This window comes from Marasmius oreades, chromosome 6 (genome assembly GCF_018924745.1).
Source record: "Marasmius oreades isolate 03SP1 chromosome 6, whole genome shotgun sequence".
NCBI classification, from domain to species: domain Eukaryota; kingdom Fungi; phylum Basidiomycota; class Agaricomycetes; order Agaricales; family Marasmiaceae; genus Marasmius; species Marasmius oreades.
Window position 1 is genome coordinate 1,425,348 of NC_057328.1, and position 21,274 is coordinate 1,446,621.

Consider the following 21,274-nt stretch of genomic DNA (forward strand, 5'->3'; position numbering starts at 1 on the left):
ACTGACGAGGATCGGAGGGTCGGCCAAAATAATACCTCTTTTTGGGTACATCCCGGGCGAAAAGCGATGATACCTTCCAAAAAAGGAAATAGTTCCGCACACTTTCTTGACATGAACAGACAGCAAATGATATGCCCTGATCATCCACGTTGGAATTTCTTGTAGCCTCCTCGGTAGGTTATGGTGCTGCAGTGAGAGGTGTCAGGCACAGGTCACATGGCTGTAGCTGTCCGAATCCAAACAAACGGCAGCACACTCGGACTTGTGCGTTGACGGCGTGACGCCTCTAGCTAGCACGACTCGGACATGGTGTCGATGTTCGTTTACATCCGTATGCAATCGTCTCTGACAACCTCAAGGCCACTTTAGTCAAGTTATATCCACAGCCATAACATCTGCGTGACATTATTGTCTGTTTCCCTCGAACATGAACTACTATTCTGTGTAGGGATAAGCAAGATTTTCGAGAACCACTTCCACACACCACTTACAGTATCAGAAATTTGACTAGAGCATTCTAATAGTGCTCAGGATGTTAGCCTGATTTTATCAGGATTTTAGGATAGCTGCAAGAAGCCTCGGAGACTGTCCGAGGGTGCAACAAGAAGTGCAAAACGGTTCGTCACGTATCGACACGTCTGGCAACACATCGGCCAGGAGCAAAGCTCGCGCCTTGACCAAAAGTTGGCTTGCGTCAGTTTTCCTTGGCATGGTTGCTGGTTTGATGGGGTCACGGCATATTCCTCGCCGCTCGCAACCATCATCGCATTGATGGTCAGCCCCACTGCCGTCTCGCTTACTGGTTGATTGGGGACCTTTGGGGACTCGTTTGGCTTATTTTACACCACATTTCGCTCCGCTGCCTCTAGAATCTTGTATTTATTGTCTACGTACTTGTTTACACTTCACTACATATCCAAAATTTTGATTTACGTTCAGGAAAATACTGTTCCTGGGCTGTCACACTCATATCACACCACGACCTGTACTGTATTTTGCCTCTCATCTCATATCCTCTGTCTGGTGGTGGCTACAGTTATACATACAAGCTCATGTGTATTCTAAGAAGCCCACAAAAAATTGCTGAGCCCACAAAAAAACGGGAAGACTATGTTTTGACCCATTTTGCATATCCCCGTGCTTTGCACATCGAAACCCAGAATAGTACGATGTCGTCCGCTGGATTTCCCGTTCAGCTCTGGCGAGAACCATGCAAATCATTCTCACAGCTCCTTCTACGAGCCGTTGCTTGACTGGCCGAGAGTGGTCTACGACCTCGGGAAACGATGCTTGGTAGAATGTTCAAGGTCTGCTACTGTACATGGTTGCTGAGCATTCATTATCTTGCGGGTCTATAGATGTATGGAAAGTACTTGGAGAATAAGAGAAGTCCAGGATCGGAGTTCACGAATGCGTTATAAGCTTAGTGATAATAATTATCAGTAGTATTCCCCCATAGCCTTATAGAGACCAAATTTTCATTGTCGCGTCTCGCGCACCAGATACAAGATAGCGGTCCATATATCTCAGACGTTCGGCCGGCTTCGTGTGTCCGTTCGTGAGCAAAGTGGAATGTTGCATACTTGTGCGGTTGTATATCTGAGAAGATGAAGGAGATATATGTAAATTTCATGAGAACGAGCGGGGAGGTAATCACACCTTGATACCGTTTTCGCCCGTAGCCGCGACAATTTTTCGTGTGTCAAATTGTAGGGCAGTAACTGGATGATCGTATTCGAGAGTTTTGACAATTCCTCCTGTCCGCAGGTCCCATATCTGGGGTGTAAACGGTTGGTACAGATGACGACAACGAGGCGGAAACTTGTTACCCTGATCGTCTTATCGAGACTACCGCTTGCAACGTGTATCTCGTCAAACTGAAGGCAGGTAACGGGAGCAGTATGTCCCATCAAGGTCCTGTGAGCCTGCCCGGTACGCACTAAAACGTTCAGTCACAGTGAGCAAAATGTCAAAACGTTCGACTCACTATCCCACATGCGAACTGCACCATCCCCACTACCGCTGACCAGACCGTATCCCCAGAATTGCACGGCTCCAACATAATCTTCGTACATGTCCCAGCTATCATCAGCGTACGGTGGAGTCGGTACAGCAAATGCACCAAGGGAATTGACTGCACCAGCAAAGAAACTGCCTGACAGCGAAGAGTTCGGGGTGCTCGTCGTTTGATGTGATATCGCCCATAAGATATCCATAGTCATAACACATTGACCAGTAGCCAAATCCCATTGACGAAGAGTTTTGTCAGAAGCACCTGTCACCTATCGATAGCCATCATATGAAGTATACGGAAAAAATGACAGGCCAATAAATAACACACCAGACACTTATCCTCAAAAAACATTGCGGTAACCGCTTTAGTATGGCCCTCCAATACCCTCATGCACGCGGGATCCTCTCTTTCCTTCTCCCCGACGTTCCTTATTCCGTTCGGTTTAAAGGATTCCTCGTCCCTCCCTCCCTCCTCCTCTTCTGCAACGTCACTCAAACTGACGATTTCGCCCTCTTCTCCCCAACCATAGTTATCCTCTACATCAACCTTTCTGAGATCCCATAACCTAACAGTACTGTCCTCGCTTCCCGTCAAACACACATGAGACTCCACCTGTATCGCTTTAACAGTCCCTCCATGGCCACGCAGCCGCCCTATCTCTGATCCAGAAAACAAGTCCCAAACACGAGGCTGAGAGTCTTCCTGGGAAGCACTGACCAGCGTACCATAGGGCTCCGAGAAGTCTAAGGCAGTTATTGGGGTTTTATGGCTCTCTAATGTCTATAGAACGGGCATTAGAATATGGTGATCACGTAATGACAAGGATAAGGCGTACCATGAAAGCAACTCCGGGTGGAAGTTGGTCGTGTTCCGAAGGTAAAAACGAAGGACCTTTTCGATGCCTAGAGCTAAGTGGAAGCTGTAAGTCGTGTCCCGGTGCTTTTGAGGAGCGGTTCGTTGCAGACTGCTCAAATTCCAAACGTTCCTTGACACCTTCCACTGCAGATATGTCAACTACGGCTACTCGCGGATTATTTACGACTCACACTCCGCATCCAATTCCAATTCCTCTTCCTGAAATCTTAGAAGGTCGCGTTCGAGGTTAGCACGAATTTCATCTAAGGCCTCTATTTTATGCGTTATCTCTGTAATTTCACTGTTAATAAGACTCTGTGATATCGGTCAATACCGTTCATTGGAGGAAAGGACTGAAGACACACTTTCTTCACATGAAGATTCTCCTTGTCTCTTTGTATCTCTTTCCTCTGACGCAATAACTCATCCTTCCCCAGCATTTTTGTAGCACCCAAACTCTCTCGACCCCGAGTTTTTCCTTTCTTTATAGTTCCGATATCGGCACGCGGAACGAACACGACATCGTCGTCGCTGGTAGCACTTCGACCTTCATGATCCTCTTCTTCAGACAACATCCCTCTCGCGTTCATCCCCAACTTTCTTAGTCCGATATGTGGCGCATTCACGCTTCTCATCTGCCTTCTCCTGGTACGACTTTGTTCCGCACTCGGCACTGTAGCATTGAACCCTCTCAATAAGCTGACATCGGAAGCAACTCCTTCCGGTTCCGGCACTTCGACATTCAGAAGCTGTTCCGTGGCTTCTACGATTTCGAGGTCGCGTGAAGTAATTCGACGACTTCCGATACTGAGCCTGAGAGGTGCCCTTCCTAGTGTTGCGAAATGGTCCATCCTAGGACGGTTCATGGATCCTCCGGTTACGGTTGGTCGTGGATTTCGCGATGACACAGTTGCGGTAGAATTCATCATTTTTGGTGTCATGATAACAGGTGCCACTACACAAGTACAGTGGGGGGAAAAGACACAAGTAGAACTCGTCAGTATAGTTTGAACATATCCATGTATCGCTAAAAGCAACGAATAGAAACACGTACATTCAGATAGAATCCTTGTGGAGTCCCTCTTTCTATGACTAAAAGGAGCCGTTAAAACCTTTTGGAGGAGAGCAACTCTACTTGTTCCTGACGATGACGACGATGAACTTGGGCTTGGGTCTAATATGAGCGGTTCCAAGGCAGTTCGTGCATTGCGACGTTGGTCTTCGAGTTTTGAGGATCCCGAGGGGTCTGTAGGCGGCATACCACGAGGCAGCTGCACTCTCAAGAAGGCGCGGTGAAGTAGCTAGGGTGAAGTCAACAAGGGTAAGTAGGCGCGAGTTGGCCTTCACATCAGTCCCACGCTTACAGTATCATGTACACGCTTTTGTTCTAACTTCTCGCAAAAGATAAATACTTGGAAAATAAAAAAAAAGCCGTTACATAAGGTCTGCAAATTTGAGGACTTGGCGTCAGGATTAAGAACAGGTATGATTTACGCGAAGTAACAACGATAGCCATTGGATAGCATAAGAGTACGTGGTATAATAATCTCTATAGTACAGTATAATCCCCGAAGGATTAAGAGAACACGAAACATACCCAAAAACGTGGGTATCATTCATTGAACAGGGCGTCATCATTAGCGCACCACCAGCAGCATACAAATGGCTCAACTTGCCACCACCACCACTGGTACGCCGTACGATTGAAAATCAGCCGTTTCAACTCTGAACAAGAAGAGACATACACGTCGATTCAATAACCTCCCAGGCCACCTTCCAAATATTGCATCAGCCTCTCGATTTATGTCGATACCAACTTCTTCACCGTTGTCAACTTGAACCTCTTGGCTTCCCAAGAGCGGCGTCCTCTCGTTACCATCATTGAACTCGGTTTCCCTACCGTTAATCAGGCCAACATCCTGCGGGGTGACATAGCCATCCCAGTCGCTCTTGACGTCTTTGAGAGACCTCCCTTTTCGTTTTTGCGATGCGAACATGCTAACACGTCTTCCCAAAGGTCCCCATTTCGATGGAACAGACTCTTGCTCACGGAAACGTATGGGAGCAGATATTGACGAAGAAATCGAAGATGATCGAGTTGACGTTAACGAGGGTGGTTGATTTGTTGCGAATGGGGAGTCGGATAGAGCTGCAAGAGGCAACCTCGCTGGATGGGTTGGAGATGCAGGTGCCGACCGGCGACCATTCGAATTGCGAAGACCAGATGTTATCCGAACTCGGGGCAGAAAACGTATTGAACCACGATGTAGAGGGGATGCGTCGTCGGCTGGGGCAGATGAATTTGAGTGGCACGCGACCAGTATTGGGAAGGGGTGTTGTTGGGTATCTCCCTCAAAAGAAGTATTCTCACAGGAATCCTGGCCTGTATAACACCGATATTGAGCACGGCAGTAATACATCGAATACTTCGCTGCAACCTAACAGTATAGATTTCGTCCGAGGTCCTTCATCGTTGGCCGTGAATTCAAAAGAGGGCTCGGAAGCTAAATGTTGTATGCTCGTCCTATCTTGAAAATGAATTAGGATTAATCAAGAAGCATTACGAAAAAAGTTCAGAAAGTACCTCGAACATGGTCAAAGCTAACACGCCCACCAACCCCACATGTTGCACTTGGCACACGACCGTCACTTCCTTCTAAGGCTCCTCCTTGAGACTCCGGCCCTTGCCCAGGGTTCTTCTGCTGCATCCTGGTTCAGGTCCTGTGTTGCCAGTAGGGAGCGGGTAACCGAGAGAGAGACTGAGAACAGTCATGTGCAGTCAGCTTTCCACTCCAAAGCCACTCTTGGACATAGGTTCACGGGTAATCGATTTATCATTACATAGTCTGTTGACCTGCAAATATAGTCTTAAACAGCGATACTTATGAGATACATCGGGAAGATTGAATAACGAATCACGATTCGAAATAAAGTGTAGATATACTGAAGGAACAAGAGGAGAGTCGTAAAGTTGGCTGCAAGTCTACAACGGAAACAGAAACTAATAATGTGGAAGGGCTCCCGTGAGTTCCAAGACTCGTAGTTCAGTCGAAAAAGGTTGATCCATTGCCCTCATCATCATCATCGTCGTCAACGTCGTCCGAAATGTCGATATACTTCTTCGTAGCACCTTTTGCAGCACGAGAACTGGTTCTTGGAGGTGGCTTGGGCAAGTCGTCGTACATATCCAGGTCATCCCCGGATTCTTCGTCAGATTGAATAATTCTCGTAACGGTCTTCTTGGGCTTCGGTGGAGAACGAGGCTTCATACTACTCGCAAGTGTCTTCTTTGCGTTCACTTTCGGCTCTGCAGCCGTCGCGTTGTTATCTCTCACGTTGGATGACGACGACGACCCCGTTTTCCCGAAGAAATCAGTGACTTTCGACTTCTTTGCAGGCCCAGGCTTCATATCGTCAGATTCGTCCTTCTCGTCAAAATCAGGGTTGGGTCTGTGGATGAACATAAGTCTGGTAACCATAAAAAAGCTTAAACGGAAACCTACGATTTACGCTTGGGCGGTGCTTTTCCTTTTCCTTTGTTCTCGGTTGCGTTGACATCCATTTCATCGTCTTTGGTAGAGGATGTCGACGACGATGTGGTATTGTCAGGCTTTACCATCTCAATCTCGTCGTCGTCATCGGAGTCAATCTTGATCGTTTTGGTTGCAGCCCTAGCCACCCTCTTGTGAGGTTTCTTCACCTCTACCACTTCATCATCCGGAACGAACATATCGACATCCGACTCCTCTTCTTTCTTCGCCTTCTTCGATGTACCTGCCTTAGGTTTTGGCATAGCCTGGGACTTCTTGCTCTTCTCAGTCCCTTCAAGTGCGGGTGCGGGTGCTTTCCTCCTCACGGGTGCTTTGATAGGCTTGAAGTCGTCATCGGAGTCATTGCGCTTGCTTCCTAAAGACTTCCGAGTCTGCAAGACGGCGTCCTTGCGTTTTCCCTTTTTTCCGCCTTTGATTCCCGCGCTCGATTTGATTTTACGTTCCTCTTCTGTTTTCTGTAATTGAGGTCGATAAAGAACATTGAATAAAAAACGAACTTGTAGTCAATCAACTGACCTCAAGGACGTCCAAAAAGTTGTCTAAATCGATACGCCACATATCCTTGGGAGACCTGTTCAGGACCGCAATCAAATCGGCCTCCTTTTCGGCGCCTTGCTGTCGTAATTTCTCTATCTATTGAGAGAAAAGTGCGAGTCAGTGACTTGCCGGGGGTGAATGCAACAAGATCTTACTTTCTCCCGGGTTAAGTTCCAGATCGGCATGCCGAGTAAGTAATCGAAATCACTACTGGGACCGTCATCTTCCTCCTCTTCGACCGCTTCTTCGTCGCCCTCCTGATCTGCAGTAACCTTCACTTTCTTTCTCGGGAAAGGTCGAAAGTTATGACTTCTGAGATCGACCACAATGTCAGCCTTCTTTCGTCCTGACACCGTCAGCTTTTTGTCCACAATCATCTGAACGAATCGGGCTTGGTTTGAAAGCTTTTCGAAAGCGTTCTGAAGCTCTGACGCAAGGAAGTCCTGATGGGGAAAGAAAAACAATGAGCAAAAGCTGTGTTGAAACCGAGAGGACCGACCTTTCGTTTTTGGTAGTATTCAAGACGTTTGGGATAAAATTCCTCGAGAATCTCCTCAGGAGAATCGTACTTCCTAATCTTTCCGTCAAAGTCGAAACAGATCATGTTAGAGGTGGTGATTTTAGAGGTGAGCTTGAAGTATTCGATGAGCCCTTTCTCTTCGGCCTTGATTACTTCCTTCTGATCCATCTGAATGACAAAGTGAACATCTTGATTTGCATGATGTTCCTGGTAGTTCTAAAAGAAAAGCTCAGGGATCAGCATCGCTAGATGTGGTTCCAGGATGTGCTCGTACCTTGATCACCCCATCATTTCCCTTCTCCCCGACCATCATAACCTCCAATTCAGCCTTGAAATTCTGGGTCCACCTATGGATAGGAAGCTCGGTGATTTCAACAGTCGTGTCATCGAGTTTTGTCACTATGCCAGTGACGTCGTATTTGTGTTTTGCGACGTATTTGACCTCTCCCTTGAAATCGCGCCACCAAGGATGCATTGTGACCGTCTCTTCATCATTCATCAAACGCTTCAAATTCTTGACAATGTCTCGAGGGTTGAAGCAGGGAATGTTTGTACTCCATCCTGCAGAAAGATGAGCTCTAGTTGACTGCCAGCAAAACCGCACGCACCAGTTCCGATTCCCTCAGCTCCATTAACCAACACCATCGGTATCACAGGCATGTACCATTCTGGCTCCACCAACTTGTTGTCGTCCTTTTGAGGGGTAAGAAGGACATCATCGTCTGGGTGGAATATCACGCGAGCAAGGGGTGAAGGCAAGGTGTTGATATACCTGCCAGAAGCATGGTCTTTCCCGCCTTGGTCTCGGGTACCATACTGACCATTGGGCATTAGAAGGTTGATGTTGTTACTCCCAACAAATTCTTGAGCAAGGTTGACAATGGTTGACATCAAGCTCATTTCTCCGTGATGATAGGCGGCTTGTTCACCAATATAACCCACAAGTTGCATCACCTAGGAAGAGGAGCCATCAGAACCACCGACAATACTACAACGAAAGTTTAGTACCTTAATTTCCTTCTTCAGTTTTCTCTTGAAGCAGCCGTACATGACTTTCCTCTGGCCAGGCTTCAGTCCATCCGCAACTGAGGGTATAGACCGGATATTGTCAGCCATCGAAAAGAGTATCAGCTCCTTGTTGATGAATTCGGAATATGGGATTTCCTCCAGACGGTGATCAAGGTAGGTTCCAGGCTACGAATTTCTTGAGCCTCAACGAAAACCATCCCGAGAGTTGGAATTCTCTACCTTGAACTGTCGCAACCACTCTTTCCTTTCGTCTGCTTTCTTCTTGCTGAACGCTAGTTCGATGAGTTCCCTATCGCCTTCCACAGTGGGAGAGAATGGTATCATGTGCTTTGCCATATTGCTGAAGTATTCACGACCATCCTTGTCGTCAGATGTACCCAACCCCTACGTAAAGTTAGAAGTGCTCCTTGCTGAAGAGGGGAAGAAGATACCTTGTAGTACTTAGCTACCCACTTGTGAGAGTCGGGGGTGTTTTCTACCCATTGCTCAAATTCAGGTATTGTAAAGAAATCCTTCCTCTGATTGCCTTTCGTCACCTATAAACTAACGTCAATGGGGTCTTACAATGCTAACAAAGCTTTCGTACCCTGACAATTGGTGTGACAAATTCTACCAGAAAATCGGGAATCTTCAGCAAAGAAGGATAAAAGTGGTCAAGGAAGTTGATAATTAATCCTTTGATATGAGATCCGTCATGATCCTAGATAATTGGTCAACAGGAAAGTCTATTCTGAGATCTAGGAACTCACCTGATCTGTCATAATCATCAGACGCCCGTAGCGAAGACTGGATGTGTTCGTATAATCTTTATTGTGTTGCAGACCCATGATCTTCTTGACGTTTTGAATCTCTTCGTTCTTCATGATTTGTTCGAATTTTGCTTCACGGACGTTGAGAAGTTTGCCCCTCAACGGGAAAACGCCGAAATTGTTGCGACCGACTACACCTAGACCTGCTACAGCAAGAGCTTTGGCGGAATCTCCTTCAGTGAGGATTAACGTGCAATCCTTCGCGTACTTCGTTCCTGCATTATTGGCATCGGAAAGCTTGGGCAATCCGGTCAACCTGTGGGAAATTAGGCCACGAAGGCGAAGGGGTAACTTGCAAGATAACACAGACCGATTTCGTTTGGTACCATCAGTCTTTTTGATCTGTTGGTCGGCTTTAAATTTTGCCCAATTCAAGATGTTTTCAACGATCGGGGACTTTTGAACTAGAGGATGGTTAGATTTAGACGTAAGTCCAGGAAGTGGTTCCATGCACCTTTCTTCACAAAGTCGTCCGTAATAGTGGGTTTCGTGCCAAATTTAGACGCGGGCAGAGTGAGCGTTTCTTTCGTCTGACTGTCGAATGTCGGATTCTCAATCAGTGAGTTGACAAAAATCCACATATAATTCTTGATCTGCGCTGCTTTGACAGCAGCTCCTTTGTTCTTCTTGCTGATAGCAGTTATCAGACTTTTCGCGAGTTGGTCGGCAACGTAGTTGACGTGTGTGCCTCCTTTGGTGGTCGAGATGGAGTTGGCAAAGGAGACATGCATGAAGGTACCCTCGGAGACCGCGAACGCGAACTCCCAGCGTTTGGACTGCTCGTATATGATTGTTTGTTTGGGTTGAACTGCGCCTCCTGAGTTCTCTGCCGCTTCCGCAGAGACCGAGTTGAGATACATTTCGACGTACTGCTTGAAGCCCTTGATTTTCAGCTTTTCGTTGTTGAGATACACTTTCACATCCTTAACCGTCCCGGCCATATCGTAGACACGCTTGCGCAGCAGGCTAGCTGTATCTTCGTCAATCTTATCCATGCCGAAACGCTTCAGATCGGGCTTGAAAATGACACGCGTCCACTCTTCGCCGCGCGCATTGTTTGTAATTTTAGGCTTGCCACAATTAGTCATGTTGCTGGTCCACGTTTGCTTGTATTTCTTCTGGGTGTTTTTGTCTGCAGTTTCGATTGTGAACTCGAGTGAATAGATGTTGGTCAGCTTTGCACCATAACCGTTACGACCACCGGTGAGTTTTTTCTCGTCATCATCGTAGTTGGAAGATGAGAGAAGATGACCAAAGATGAGCTCAGGAATATACATGTTCTCCTTCGAGTGAATTTCGATCGGGATACCCTTGCCATTATTATAGACAGATATTGTGCATTCTTCTATGTTGATGTCGACTTTGAGTGTGTCCATCTTAGGGTCGTTGATCTTGAGACGGACAGTCAGGACTCTGATGTAGGGTGAACAGTAGTTGATGCACCTTATTATCTGCAGCATTCACCAGGATTTCATCCACTATCTTGAAGAAACCGGGAACATATTTCACGTCGCGATAGACCATCCTCTTCGTGTCAGAATCAAAGGTCCACATAGTCTGAGTGATAGTTTCCACGCTGCCGATGTACGAGTCAGGACGTTTGAGGATGTGCTCTAATTGCGAGAGCTGAATGGGGATTCAGTAATGTAAGTTGGCGTCATGGAACCAGGACATTACCTTCGTGTACGTCTCAGATGCCGTCTTTTTCTTCATATTAGCGGCAGGGATGTCTGCGGAAGGTGCGTCGTCGTCATCGATCTCCATAATTCCACTAGTCTCTCCCTTGTCCTCTGCGTTGTCGTCGTGATCTGCAAGAACCTTCTTCTTCTTCGGAGCGGCCTTCGCTTTCCCTACTACCTTTGCCTTCGTGGCTGGTTTGGTGGCGACCGTCTTCTCCTTCGTGGCCTTGGTAGTGGCCTTGGGTTTGGCTGCTCCCTTTCCCTAAACGAAGAGGCCTTTTAGAAGTAGCCCAGAGGATCAGAATTGGGGGCCTACGTTCTTAGGAGCAGGGGCATAATCATCAGAATCAACGCTATACGCATCGTCAAAGTCGAAATTCTCCCCTTCTGAGGAACTCATCGAAAAAGTGCGCGAGAAAAATGTGGTTGGTTGGAAACTGTTGATGGTAAAGTGACGGTTTGAGAAAGGCGCGGTCGCGACGACGCGCAGAGGCCACTTTGCCACGTGATGGAACAGCATGCTTTATTGTCGTGGAGTGACTCAGTACTCGCAAAAGCACATAATTTCTTTGGAAAATCAAGAAAGAAAGTGGATTGTTGCTCTGTAGGAAAGGAGATTTAATATATTATTATTGACAATCTATTTGTATCGATACACTCGAAGTTGCGCCATCAGAACCCACCCGACCAAGCGGAGGTAAACGTTATCTCGACCACTTGAAGTCAATGAACACCCCGATTCCGAATGGTCGTAGATCGTACTCATCCCGGACCAGGGGAAGAGATTTTGTGAGTTCTGATTCTGTGGACTCAGGGTCAGATGAATCCAAATTTGATAGCCTGCCTTCAACATCATCGAAACCTGGCCTTCGTAGAGATTGGACTAGCTTCCACAGCGTTGGACGTAGGGACGCAAAACCGGATCTAGGGAGGGCGGAACTGAAACCCGGCGATGGTGTTGATGGAGAAGCGGTTTTTGGCATCTCCGTCTCAGTAGTGGCATGTTCATCCGTCTTTGTGTCTTTGGGCTCATCCAACGCTTGGATAGCCTCATCATGTTTCAACTGTCTCTCTATTTTCCCCTTTGCTCGCATAATGCTTACTATCTCCCAATTCGACGTATTGAAGGGCTCGAAGAGACTTCCGGAGCTAAAATCACACCAGCATCGATCCACGGGGTGTATGCTTGATGGTAAGGACTTTGCTTGATCGGATTCCCAGTACGATGACGCGGTGAGGGAGGCGTTTAACGCTTCACCAAACGTAGTTATGTTATGGGCCCACGGATTAGAGAGAGGTGTGTCGACCGGAAATGGCTGCCAATAACAAGACGAGACAAATAGTGTTGCGAGAAGAACAATGCAGTAGAAACTAGAAATTTAGAAAGTAAGAAATCAAGGAATGCTCTAAGAATTGGTTCCCACGTACCATGGCTTAGCATGGATGGTCAACGAGAACAACAAAAGAACAAGAAAAAGCGGCGGTGCAGTAGGAAGGGGAAGCAAAAAGAGCGGTAAGAACCATCTAGTACACCTACCATTGGATTAGCGACAGCTCTTGAGACTGGCTTAGACGACGTACCACATCGCAAGTGCTGAGGAATTGTTTACAGTTGTTGTGACACTATTCTCGAGCATTCGACGCGCTTCCCAATACTGCAAGTACTGGTCTGACCTTCTCCGCAACCACTTCTTTCTTCTTTATACATAGATATTCTTGCTTGATGACTGCTCAACATCCAGAAGTTCTTTGGGCGCAACGAAGCTCTCGCAACGACGCTGCTAAAGTCCGTTTCTGTTGGTTCCTGGTTACATTGCACTGACGCGTCCTCGCAGAATGTCGTTTACCTGACTGTGAACTTGCCTAATATCCAAGAGTCCAGTTTACAATACGAACTCTCTTCTAAAGGCATCTCGTTTAAAGCGACCGCTGGAGAGTAAGTTCGATGTCAAGATCGCCGCTAATCGCGAGTTGATTTTTTTTTCTTCCTCGATCGTTCAGTTTGTCGAAGAGTATTGAAGAAAAAAAATATGAATTCGAGTTTGAGTTCTTTTCTGAAGTCGTTCCCGAGGTAAATTTAGCACCGGCTTTACCTTTTGCACCAACTCATATTCCTCAGGAATCCTCCAAACGCCTCACGTCGCGTTCTTTCTACCTTGTTCTGCGCAAGAAAGAATTAAAAGAGGAATATTGGCCCCGTCTCACAAAGGAGAAAGTAAAAACCATGTTTGTGAAGACTGACTTTAGTAAATGGGTCGACGAGGATGAACAGGACGGCGAGGTTGCTCCTGAGGACGATATGGACATGGCTGGGATGGGGGGAATGCCTGGAATGGGAGGTATGGGAGGTATGGGAGGTATGGGAGGTATGGGAGGTATGGGAGGTATGGGAGGTATGGGGGGAATGGGGGGAATGGGGGGAATGCCTGGTATGGGTATGGGCGGAGACATGGACTTTGAAAAAGTAAGGCTCTCCCCTTTTTTTCTTGTCGACGTCTAACATTTGTTCGTAGATGATGGCCTCAATGGGAGGTGGGGCTGGTCTTGATGCTGCAACAGGTGGTCCGTCCGCCACCGAAGATGGCGACGGCGATGACTCTGATGACGATGGTCCTCCACCACTCGAAGACGCTGAATTACCCAAGTAAAAACATTACCTATTAGTAGTGAAATATACACTATTGAATCTTGAAGCACAATATTATTATACATTTCCTCAAGCCAAGTGTTCATGTTCTTGACGGCCCTAAGCGACCGTTAAGCTACTAAAAGAGTGGACAGCGGTTGTTTATGGACCCCTAGGATGCCGAAGCCCGACGTACATGATCATTTCCAATTCGGACTCTTGGGCGCCTTGGCTTTCACGGGCGGCCTCTTTAAACCTCGACTTTGACAGCTTTTTTGCTGGGTCGCCTCGTCCTCAACGTTCCCATTGATGTCCTCGTCGTTGCCTCCACGCCGTTCCTCTTCGTCCTTTCCACTCCGTCGACATTCATGGGACGCTGTGAACGAGACCCAGGCCATGCTTGAAGGTTCCTCCTCGCCCCCTTTACCTTCAGCCGTTGACGGTTCATTATCGTCGTCGTCCTCCACTCAAATCGCGGCAGAGCACGAATCACTTGATGATATCCTGGCAAAGGCTCGCCGTTCGACTTCCGCTGGAGCCGCAGTCAATAAATCCTCCCCTCTGAACCCCAATTCCACTCCTAGAAGACCCAGCAGCAGCTATATCAGCCACCGTGCTTCCTTTACCCATGTCCTACGGATTCCTTCAGAGGAATCTCGCGCTTTATCCACACACATTCCTTCTGCATCCTCTTCACGACCCTCTACCCCTTCTTCGTTATCTTGCCCAGCCGTCAACAATGCATCCAACTCCAGTCTTCGAGGTTCTATGATCCTTTATCGCCTCGCCGCTGACGAGCTTCGAGCACCATCGCGCACCTCCTCCGAGCATGGACGACTCGTTCCCCCCCGCGTACGGAACTCGTATCATGGAGCAAGTCGTAATTCTACAATATCCATGTCAGCAATGTCGATTTCTGGAGACTCCTTTGTCTCGCTTTCCTCCGACTCCAAATACCCCATATCTGGTTCTGGTTCTGACCGAGGCTTGGTTCCCTATGCGTATGAACCGGACGAAACTGATCATTCATTGTTCGATGATGAAGACGACGGGGAAGACTGGTCATTCGAAGATGAATATAACGAGTCTAAATGGAACGAGAAGAAGAGACTGAGTGCTGTCCCGTCTAATGCCGCTCACACACCCACGGTTCCCAAGGAGCAGACTAGATCTCCCCTTAATCGTCGAAATCTCTACTCCTCCAGAGGTATTATCAATGCACTTGGCCTTATCCTCCTCCTCGTTGGTTTATTGGCTCTATTCCTTATTTACCCTGTTGCCACCTTTTACCACGATAATGGTCGGAATCATAGAATTACTATCAACTCCAGAATCAACGCGACCGGCCAAGCTGAAGGTGATGGAGGAGACGTTGCCCCGACGGGAGATAACCATCGAGGACATGAGATTGTAGACCGTCGGGATATGTGGACGTTCGATAACAGCCCCGAAACCAACCACCGTTGGAATCTAATCTTCCGGTTCATATCAACCGACTTGCCATCAAGCACAGAAACGGATAGCAAACGACGCATGAGCAGTCGATTTGCGCGGCATCATGACTAACGCGAGGCGCGTTGGCGCGTACTTTTCGGTACGTCTTGTTCAAAATCATGCATGTTGTATTTGGCGTCTGATGTCGGTTTCAAAAATAGGTTTGCTATTGTGTTTCCCTTCCCTCCTTGTATACTGGGCGCACCACATTTCGGTCATTCTTCCAACTTATCTATGTCACGGACAGGCGTTATTACGCGGAGCTACATATTCGGTTGTCTATCATTCATGTCATTCCCTATTATCACTAGCCGCACGCAATCTGGGTACATATATCTGTAGCTAATCTGCACGAAACACATATCTATCCATCCTACCTATTCCGTTACTATAACTACTCCTTACGTTTACAAATCTATTTGGTTGTGAATTCTTGACGTGTCGGTCTGCCCAGTGCCCACTTTTACGGGTTTGCTGGTAAGTGAAATATGTACATACTGCCGCACGGTTCCACCTTCGAATTAGGCCAAACCAAACCGACATTTATTTCTCCGTAAAGTTCCATGACTGTACTACATAATACAAAGATGCATGAGAAAAGTCGCCATGTAAAATAATGCTAGGGTACAAATGCCTCAAAGAAAATAATAAACTGCTACCTCAGTCGTGAATGGGCGTAACAATACACTCGGGGACGTTAACTTCTTACTTCGGGGGTGCAGGTGCAGGTGCAGCCGCACCGCCAGCACCAGCACCAGCACCAGCACCACCGGCACCACCGGCACCACCAGCACCAGCACCAGCACCACCTACTTGAAACTAGAAAAGCAGAGAAGGTTATAGGTATGTCAACGAAACGAGACGGAACGAACTCACGTAAACCATGTCATCTATAGCTCCGTGTTGGGCAACGGCCGCAAGAACGGGTTGATGGTTCGCAGCAGCGTTGATAGAAGCAAGTCTGTAGAAGCCAGGGTTGAGACCCTTGTCGACGTTGGCGGTGAGGGCACCGTCGGCAGCTGCCTTGTTCAAACCCTGGTTAGGTGACCGTTAGTTTAAACACTCCCCCCCATGTTCGACGAAACGACTTACAAGGAAGAAATCAAATTTGAGGGGGTCAGGGAGTGCAGTACTCGTGAAGCTATCGATTTTCTGGATAACAACGTGAGAGTGACCTATAATTTGTCCTTGGTCATTCAACTGCTGTGGGCCAGAGTAGTAGTTGTTCTTTGCATTGGTGAAGAAGCCGGTCTGCATGCCGCTGATCCCCATCTTAATTACGAAAGCCTTGTTGGCCTCAATCGTCTGAAAATTCAAGGGGAACGAGAACTTGGAGCGAGGAATGTTGGTTTTGGCAGGAATTTGACCCATAGGCGTCGGGTTGCAAGAGCCACCCTCGACCTGTTTACCATCTTTAAAAAGATATGTGATCCGCCAAAAAATGATCTATAGAAGGACTCGACCTACCAGTGATCGGAGTGTTGGGAAGGAAACTCTTGCAAAAGTTGATAAAGTTGTTGGGCGAGACAATGGAAGGGACAGCATTATCACCTAGAGGAGACGGAGGTGATCAGACCAATAACGAGTAAACAGGCATGGCACAGGACTGACCGCCATCCAGCTTGGATCCATCGTTCTGGGAGGCCTTCTGAATGAGCTCGGGGTCGAGGGCTGGAAGAAAAGGGCTAAGAGAACCATATATGAGTCTGCGGTACGTGTTAAACTCACTGGTAGATTTCTGTGGGTCATCTCCACCGGCTGCCCCACCGCTACCAGCGTTGTTGGCACCACCAGCAGGAGGGTTGGCAGGTGGTGGAGTGGCAGGTGGTGGATTGGCAGGCGGTGGATTGGCGGGCGGTGGTGCTGCTCCTCCTGCTCCTCCTGCACTTGCACCAGTAGCCGCGATTCGGGCATCACGGTCAGCTGCGGTTGTGCAAGTCACACTGGTTCCAGCACTATTGACCAGAGGAAGAGCGGCACAACTGTGGAAGGTAAGGTGAGCAAAGGGAGATCACGAGAAATGGTTTCAACTCACATTGTGCCAGATGCACAAGGTTGTAAAACAAACTTCCCATTGACACACTGTGCAAACTGGTCGGTGACACAGGCATTTTCTCCAGCGGTACACGGGGAGTTGGCGTTCAATGCTTTGAATTTATTGCTGGACAAACAGACGTGAGCATGTTCGTTTATTCGATTGATAGGAGAACGACATACTTTAAAGCAATAGCATCTTCGCCATTCTTCTGGGTAAACGGAGCACGCCTTCCCAGAGGGCGGGGCGCCGCAGCAGCAGACAAAACGAGAGCAAGAGTTACAAAAGCGACGTGCATCGTGATAATAGTATTCAAAGGAATGTAGATGACACCTGGTCAAAGTCTGCTAGCTTCGATCACGGATCGAGCAAAATGGATGAAGAAGAGAAAATGAAGGAAGGGGCTGGCAAGATGACCGAAGTGAAGAAGAAAGGGCAACAAAGACCTTTGAAGCTTTATAGCTGCCTCAGTGGCAACACCGAAAATAGCCACATCATGACAGTGACACGATCACCCGCGACAGAATCAAAAAATCAATCATAATCACTGCCCGTGATGGGCGCTCATTGAATGTTACATATCTTCAATCGTAACCTCAATCCCCTGCGACCCCTCCATCTTCCGTCCAATGCTCAATCTATCGACATGAATAAATCATGTTGGCCTCGTCTGAATTAATAAAACTCAAGTACCTGGTAAGGTCGTCAATGATGAAATCCGGTTGAGCGTCTGATGCTTGAATCGTCGCCCTCAAAGTCGACGTGCACACCGCAACCGTCTTCGAACCAGCATTCCGTCCGGATATCAGTCCGGCAATGGCATCTTCAATCACAAGGCCTGACAGGAACAATTCATGTCAGTCAATAAAGCATGTCGCCGAAGATCTCACACCGTCGTGGATCAGCCCCACATTTCTTTGCACCAGCAAGGTAGGGATCTGGGTGAGGTTTACCATTTTCAACATCATCAGAGGTGATGATTCCTTTCTTTGGCAGCGGGATGCCGCAGCGTTCCAAAGCCCGGGGGGCATAAAATGCGGTGGCTACGTAGATGGTGAAACGCGATGATTGTTTCATATTTCAAGGTACTGAATGGAACAGCCTCCCTCCTACTCACCCGAAGTGACAACTGTCCATCGTGAAGGATGTTGCGATTGAAGCTACGGTTGCAATGTCAACGACAATACTGTTTGCAATTGAAATTTTTTGAACTTGCGTCTTCGACGAGTTTTTGAACGCCGGGCAACGCGGTGGGACCTCCCATAATGACATGCTCTTCGAAACGGTTGATCTCCACCTGAGCATCGAACAGATCACTTGATATAAGCGGGTAGATCAGGAGTGATAAAATCAAATACCAAAAGCTTCTCCTCGTCCTGAATATTGCAGATGTCCTTCAAGGTATCGGAAAGCCTCCTTCCATGGGTATCATGTATTATTTTGGTAGGATCCCCGAGATCGTAGTCCTTACAAAACTGCTCCCATGCTTTGATCAGTCCGGGTGTGGAATCTATGAGTGTCCTGGATGGAAGCATACGAATCGAGGAAAGTTGTGCCGTTTCACAACATCGGCTTACCCATCCATATCAAAGAGAATCTGCGGCAATGTCAAAGAAGTAACGGAATGGAAAAGATACACATACGGCATCAACGATGATAGTTTGAGCCGACATTGCGGGATGGAAAGTTGTTGCAAGAGCACTGCATCTCGCGGTGTCCTTCATTTGGCTTTTTGCATGACTATAAGTTACTCTCTCGGTCGGAATACCAGTTCGACAGCGCTGTTTGTCTGGGTATATTAGAATCATTGTCGCCCTGGACATGAAGAAGCAGTATCACTCACCCTTCCTATAAACACAGGATCAGGGCTAGATTCCGTCCTCATTAATTCTCTCTAGGGTAGAGAATATTTCATGTTTCCTTCTGATAGAGTCCTGATAATTTGATAGCTTGTTTTTGTTTAAATTCCAGTTTTCTAGAGTCAGTTGTCGGTCCCTGCGCCGGGCAGAGCGCTGAACGATGAGCTTCACCATCAAGGTTCCTGCCACCTCTGCAAATATCGGTCCAGGATTTGACGTCGTAGGACTCTCTCTTTCCCTTCATCTCACCCTCACCGTCACTCCATCGCCCGATGCGTGTCATGCCAATACTCCTTTAGCTTATAAGCCACCCGAACTCACCTATTCCGGTGAAGGCGCAGACGATGTTCCCCTCAATCCATACAAAAATCTCACCACTCGTGTTGCTCTCTACGTCCTACGCTGCCACAACATTTCTCTCTTCCCTTCCCATATCAAAATCCACGCTCACAACGAAATCCCCTTCGGTCGTGGTCTTGGTTCTTCTGGTGCAGCTGTCATCGCTGGAGTTTTACTAGGAAATGAAGTCGGGAAACTCAATTTACCGGTGGAACGTTTATTAGATTTTGCTCTGATGGTCGAGAGACACCCGGATAACGTCACAGCTGCCCTAGTCGGTGGTTTTGTTGGTTCTTACTTGCGAGAGTTGGACGAAAAACACACCGCTGCTGCCAGTGTACCTCTGAGTGAGGTACTACCAGAGTATCCGCCCGACGCTGGTGAGAGTTGGGGTCTGAACCCACCAGTACCCCCTCATGGAATTGGTCACTACGTTCAGTTTGGGTGGTCGCCAGAGATCAAAGCTGTTGCTATCATTCCTCGGTTCGAGTTGAGTACTGCGAAAGCTAGAGATGTGTTGCCCGAACAATATTCGAGGAAGGACCTCGTAAAGTCTTTGATCATTTTTCACCTTTTTCGTTTTTTTTTTGATTCTTAATTTTAGGTCTTCAACTTGCAGCGATTAGCAGTCCTTACTACTGCCCTAGCACAGAATCCTCCCGATCCAGACTTGATCTACGAAGCAATGAAGGATCGCATTCATCAACCCTACCGCAAAACCCTTGTGCGTTCTCTCTCCTCGTCTACTTCCTACCGTCTTTCAACGGTCTATGAACAGATCCCTGGCCTACCCGAAGTCACATCCGAGATTCTGCCTTCAACGCATCCAGGTCTTCTTGGGATTTGCCTGTCAGGGGCAGGACCTACAATACTGGCCCTTGCCACCACTGGATTCGAAGCGATAGCGGAAGATGCCAGAAAGATATTTCTTTCGAAAGGCATCGAGGTCGATTGGAAGTTACTTCAAGTCGTAGGGGGCTCAAAAGTAGTCAAACACTGACACGAAATGATTGCAAGAGGTAAATCTACTCTACCTATACACTATCCTCATTATTGCGTAGCTAGAGAGGTATAAAAAAATAGAAGGTATCCACATGTATACAGCAAGATCTACAGCCTCGATCAGTCACCACAGGTTAGACAGACAGCTCTCATAGAAACAAGTGACCCGGCACTACTCTCGAATGGGAGGTCGACGGTAAATAACACGTCGCTCCGGTCTCCGTTCAGATACACCGGGAGATTGTCGAAATTTTCATTATTCGAATCATCGGATTGCACCCAGCGAATCTGCGAGGGATTGAGGCGGACAGGTTCGCCGTTGTTCAAGACAAGCTTGTCAGAGGACCACGTAGCACCCTCGATGACCAGGCCTGTACACCAAGGGGTCAACACAATCTCATGCACGACCTACGATTCTGACGTACCGTCCACAATGAACGCAGTTGGGTCGTTCACTCGTTCGATATCTAGCCTCATGCTCAACGTCTCCAAACTCCATTTCTTGCGATGAGCAACTGTTTGTCGTGTGGCAGTGATATATGCTTCCGGGAAGAACAGCCCTCCTAACCAAATTTCGACGTTATTGAGATTATCGAGTCCAGCAATATGGTCAAGTTGTGATAGTCGACGTGCGAGATTGGCTACCCATCCGCTGACCGCCATTGCTTTAGGAACCTTGTATTGTCTCCAGTGGTTGGGAATAGTTCCTAGGAAGTCTTTTAGAGGCGAAATACCGTATACTGGAATCACACCAACCTTTCATCAACGAACTCATGAGCGTCCGTAGATGATTCGTTTGCTTCAACTCTCCCTGGCAAACCTTCGCCACATCGCTGAGATCGCGTCTGACCTGCGACAAAAGCTTGCGACCGATAGCCCCTTCTCGAGAGAATAATCGGTATAGAGGGTCTTGACTCTCACTCGG

The 21,274-nt window shown here is 47.7% G+C and overlaps 10 protein-coding genes across 14 annotated transcripts; 3 read left to right on the forward strand and 7 right to left on the reverse strand.

Moving 5' to 3' along the window:
• Window positions 1-1,288: 1,288 nt before the first annotated feature.
• On the reverse strand, window positions 1,289-4,195 carry E1B28_009846 (uncharacterized protein). Its single transcript, XM_043154770.1, has 9 exons — window positions 3,924-4,195; window positions 3,235-3,824; window positions 3,061-3,184; window positions 2,850-3,013; window positions 2,342-2,794; window positions 1,988-2,282; window positions 1,830-1,939; window positions 1,660-1,776; window positions 1,289-1,599 (listed from the first exon to the last, which is right to left on the reverse strand). Exons 1-9 carry the CDS (start codon window positions 4,126-4,128, stop codon window positions 1,462-1,464), a joined length of 2,196 nt encoding a protein of 731 aa, XP_043007227.1. The 5' UTR covers window positions 4,129-4,195; the 3' UTR covers window positions 1,289-1,461.
• Window positions 4,196-4,300: 105 nt separating this feature from the next.
• E1B28_009847 (uncharacterized protein) lies at window positions 4,301-5,633 on the reverse strand. Of its 5 annotated transcripts, XM_043154774.1 has the most exons (5): window positions 5,454-5,633; window positions 5,308-5,397; window positions 4,695-5,252; window positions 4,615-4,642; window positions 4,301-4,556 (listed from the first exon to the last, which is right to left on the reverse strand). In XM_043154774.1, the coding sequence occupies exons 1-4, from the start codon at window positions 5,575-5,577 to the stop codon at window positions 4,623-4,625; spliced, it is 792 nt and encodes a 263-aa protein (XP_043007231.1). In that variant the 5' UTR covers window positions 5,578-5,633; the 3' UTR covers window positions 4,301-4,556; window positions 4,615-4,622. The 5 variants fall into 5 exon arrangements, with proteins under 5 accessions (XP_043007231.1, XP_043007230.1, XP_043007228.1 ...); XM_043154773.1 differs by having other exon boundaries at window positions 4,615-5,252; window positions 5,313-5,397; XM_043154771.1 differs by having other exon boundaries at window positions 4,615-5,252.
• A 53-nt stretch (window positions 5,634-5,686) lies between these two features.
• On the reverse strand, window positions 5,687-11,528 carry E1B28_009848 (uncharacterized protein). Its single transcript, XM_043160768.1, has 16 exons — window positions 11,311-11,528; window positions 10,993-11,256; window positions 10,759-10,941; window positions 9,770-10,706; window positions 9,256-9,719; window positions 9,093-9,206; window positions 8,938-9,042; window positions 8,726-8,890; window positions 8,486-8,671; window positions 8,086-8,431; window positions 7,752-8,038; window positions 7,457-7,693; window positions 7,113-7,400; window positions 6,937-7,053; window positions 6,373-6,875; window positions 5,687-6,319 (listed from the first exon to the last, which is right to left on the reverse strand). Exons 1-16 carry the CDS (start codon window positions 11,512-11,514, stop codon window positions 5,914-5,916), a joined length of 4,806 nt encoding a protein of 1,601 aa, XP_043007233.1. The 5' UTR covers window positions 11,515-11,528; the 3' UTR covers window positions 5,687-5,913.
• A 35-nt stretch (window positions 11,529-11,563) lies between these two features.
• Window positions 11,564-12,673, reverse strand: E1B28_009849 (uncharacterized protein). The gene is made up of 3 exons (XM_043154776.1): window positions 12,576-12,673; window positions 12,423-12,527; window positions 11,564-12,365 (listed from the first exon to the last, which is right to left on the reverse strand). Exons 1-3 carry the CDS (start codon window positions 12,629-12,631, stop codon window positions 11,699-11,701), a joined length of 828 nt encoding a protein of 275 aa, XP_043007234.1. The 5' UTR covers window positions 12,632-12,673; the 3' UTR covers window positions 11,564-11,698.
• E1B28_009850 (uncharacterized protein) lies at window positions 12,613-13,736 on the forward strand. Its single transcript, XM_043154777.1, has 5 exons — window positions 12,613-12,780; window positions 12,830-12,930; window positions 12,996-13,065; window positions 13,114-13,458; window positions 13,508-13,736. Exons 1-5 carry the CDS (start codon window positions 12,718-12,720, stop codon window positions 13,640-13,642), a joined length of 714 nt encoding a protein of 237 aa, XP_043007235.1. The 5' UTR covers window positions 12,613-12,717; the 3' UTR covers window positions 13,643-13,736.
• A 129-nt stretch (window positions 13,737-13,865) lies between these two features.
• Window positions 13,866-15,519, forward strand: E1B28_009851 (uncharacterized protein). The gene is made up of 2 exons (XM_043154778.1): window positions 13,866-15,214; window positions 15,276-15,519. The coding sequence occupies exon 1, from the start codon at window positions 13,930-13,932 to the stop codon at window positions 15,184-15,186; it is 1,257 nt and encodes a 418-aa protein (XP_043007236.1). The 5' UTR covers window positions 13,866-13,929; the 3' UTR covers window positions 15,187-15,214; window positions 15,276-15,519.
• Window positions 15,520-15,638: 119 nt separating this feature from the next.
• E1B28_009852 (uncharacterized protein) lies at window positions 15,639-17,447 on the reverse strand (the record flags this gene model as incomplete). The annotated part of the gene is made up of 8 exons (XM_043154779.1): window positions 15,639-15,933; window positions 15,991-16,149; window positions 16,207-16,526; window positions 16,582-16,665; window positions 16,726-16,785; window positions 16,843-17,096; window positions 17,150-17,275; window positions 17,332-17,447. The coding sequence occupies 8 exons, from the start codon at window positions 17,445-17,447 to the stop codon at window positions 15,820-15,822; spliced, it is 1,233 nt and encodes a 410-aa protein (XP_043007237.1). The 3' UTR covers window positions 15,639-15,819.
• A 276-nt stretch (window positions 17,448-17,723) lies between these two features.
• Window positions 17,724-18,822, reverse strand: E1B28_009853 (uncharacterized protein; the record flags this gene model as incomplete). The annotated part of the gene is made up of 8 exons (XM_043154780.1): window positions 17,724-17,787; window positions 17,843-17,987; window positions 18,040-18,192; window positions 18,267-18,309; window positions 18,366-18,446; window positions 18,508-18,670; window positions 18,727-18,746; window positions 18,793-18,822. 8 exons carry the CDS (start codon window positions 18,820-18,822, stop codon window positions 17,724-17,726), a joined length of 699 nt encoding a protein of 232 aa, XP_043007238.1.
• A 346-nt stretch (window positions 18,823-19,168) lies between these two features.
• E1B28_009854 (uncharacterized protein) lies at window positions 19,169-20,347 on the forward strand (the record flags this gene model as incomplete). The annotated part of the gene is made up of 3 exons (XM_043154781.1): window positions 19,169-19,894; window positions 19,952-20,071; window positions 20,126-20,347. 3 exons carry the CDS (start codon window positions 19,169-19,171, stop codon window positions 20,345-20,347), a joined length of 1,068 nt encoding a protein of 355 aa, XP_043007239.1.
• Window positions 20,348-20,469: 122 nt separating this feature from the next.
• E1B28_009855 (uncharacterized protein) lies at window positions 20,470-21,012 on the reverse strand (the record flags this gene model as incomplete). The annotated part of the gene is made up of 2 exons (XM_043154782.1): window positions 20,470-20,720; window positions 20,775-21,012. 2 exons carry the CDS (start codon window positions 21,010-21,012, stop codon window positions 20,470-20,472), a joined length of 489 nt encoding a protein of 162 aa, XP_043007240.1.
• Between the last annotated feature and the right edge of the window lie 262 nt (window positions 21,013-21,274).

What these genes read in the sequence shown, in the direction of transcription:
- E1B28_009851 (XM_043154778.1), top strand. Translation starts at nt 13,930, where the DNA reads ATGTCCTCGTCGTTGCCTCCACGCCGTTCCTCTTCGTCCTTTCCACTC.
- E1B28_009850 (XM_043154777.1), top strand. Translation starts at nt 12,718, where the DNA reads ATGACTGCTCAACATCCAGAAGTTCTTTGGGCGCAACGAAGCTCTCGC. An exon ending in CTCGCAACGACGCTGCTAAA is followed by an intron (nt 12,781 to 12,829) that starts GTCCGTTTCTGT and finishes GCGTCCTCGCAG; the next exon opens with AATGTCGTTTACCTGACTGT. An exon ending in TTTCTGAAGTCGTTCCCGAG is followed by an intron (nt 13,066 to 13,113) that starts GTAAATTTAGCA and finishes CATATTCCTCAG; the next exon opens with GAATCCTCCAAACGCCTCAC.
- E1B28_009846 (XM_043154770.1), bottom strand. Translation starts at nt 4,128, where the DNA reads ATGCCGCCTACAGACCCCTCGGGATCCTCAAAACTCGAAGACCAACGT. An exon ending in CACAAGGATTCTATCTGAAT is followed by an intron (nt 3,825 to 3,923) that starts GTACGTGTTTCT and finishes GTACTTGTGTAG; the next exon opens with TGGCACCTGTTATCATGACA. An exon ending in GTCTCGATAAGACGATCAGG is followed by an intron (nt 1,777 to 1,829) that starts GTAACAAGTTTC and finishes TTTACACCCCAG; the next exon opens with ATATGGGACCTGCGGACAGG.
- E1B28_009849 (XM_043154776.1), bottom strand. Translation starts at nt 12,631, where the DNA reads ATGCTCGAGAATAGTGTCACAACAACTGTAAACAATTCCTCAGCACTT. An exon ending in TCCTCAGCACTTGCGATGTG is followed by an intron (nt 12,528 to 12,575) that starts GTACGTCGTCTA and finishes ATCCAATGGTAG; the next exon opens with GTGTACTAGATGGTTCTTAC. An exon ending in ACCATCCATGCTAAGCCATG is followed by an intron (nt 12,366 to 12,422) that starts GTACGTGGGAAC and finishes CTAAATTTCTAG; the next exon opens with TTTCTACTGCATTGTTCTTC.
- E1B28_009848 (XM_043160768.1), bottom strand. Translation starts at nt 11,514, where the DNA reads ATGCTGTTCCATCACGTGGCAAAGTGGCCTCTGCGCGTCGTCGCGACC. An exon ending in TGAATGCTGCAGATAATAAG is followed by an intron (nt 10,707 to 10,758) that starts GTGCATCAACTA and finishes GTCCGTCTCAAG; the next exon opens with ATCAACGACCCTAAGATGGA. An exon ending in AGTGGTTGCGACAGTTCAAG is followed by an intron (nt 8,672 to 8,725) that starts GTAGAGAATTCC and finishes AGAAATTCGTAG; the next exon opens with CCTGGAACCTACCTTGATCA.
- E1B28_009847 (XM_043154771.1), bottom strand. Translation starts at nt 5,577, where the DNA reads ATGCAGCAGAAGAACCCTGGGCAAGGGCCGGAGTCTCAAGGAGGAGCC. An exon ending in TAGCTTTGACCATGTTCGAG is followed by an intron (nt 5,398 to 5,453) that starts GTACTTTCTGAA and finishes TTCATTTTCAAG; the next exon opens with ATAGGACGAGCATACAACAT. An exon ending in GACGAAATCTATACTGTTAG is followed by an intron (nt 5,253 to 5,307) that starts GTTGCAGCGAAG and finishes GGTGTTATACAG; the next exon opens with GCCAGGATTCCTGTGAGAAT.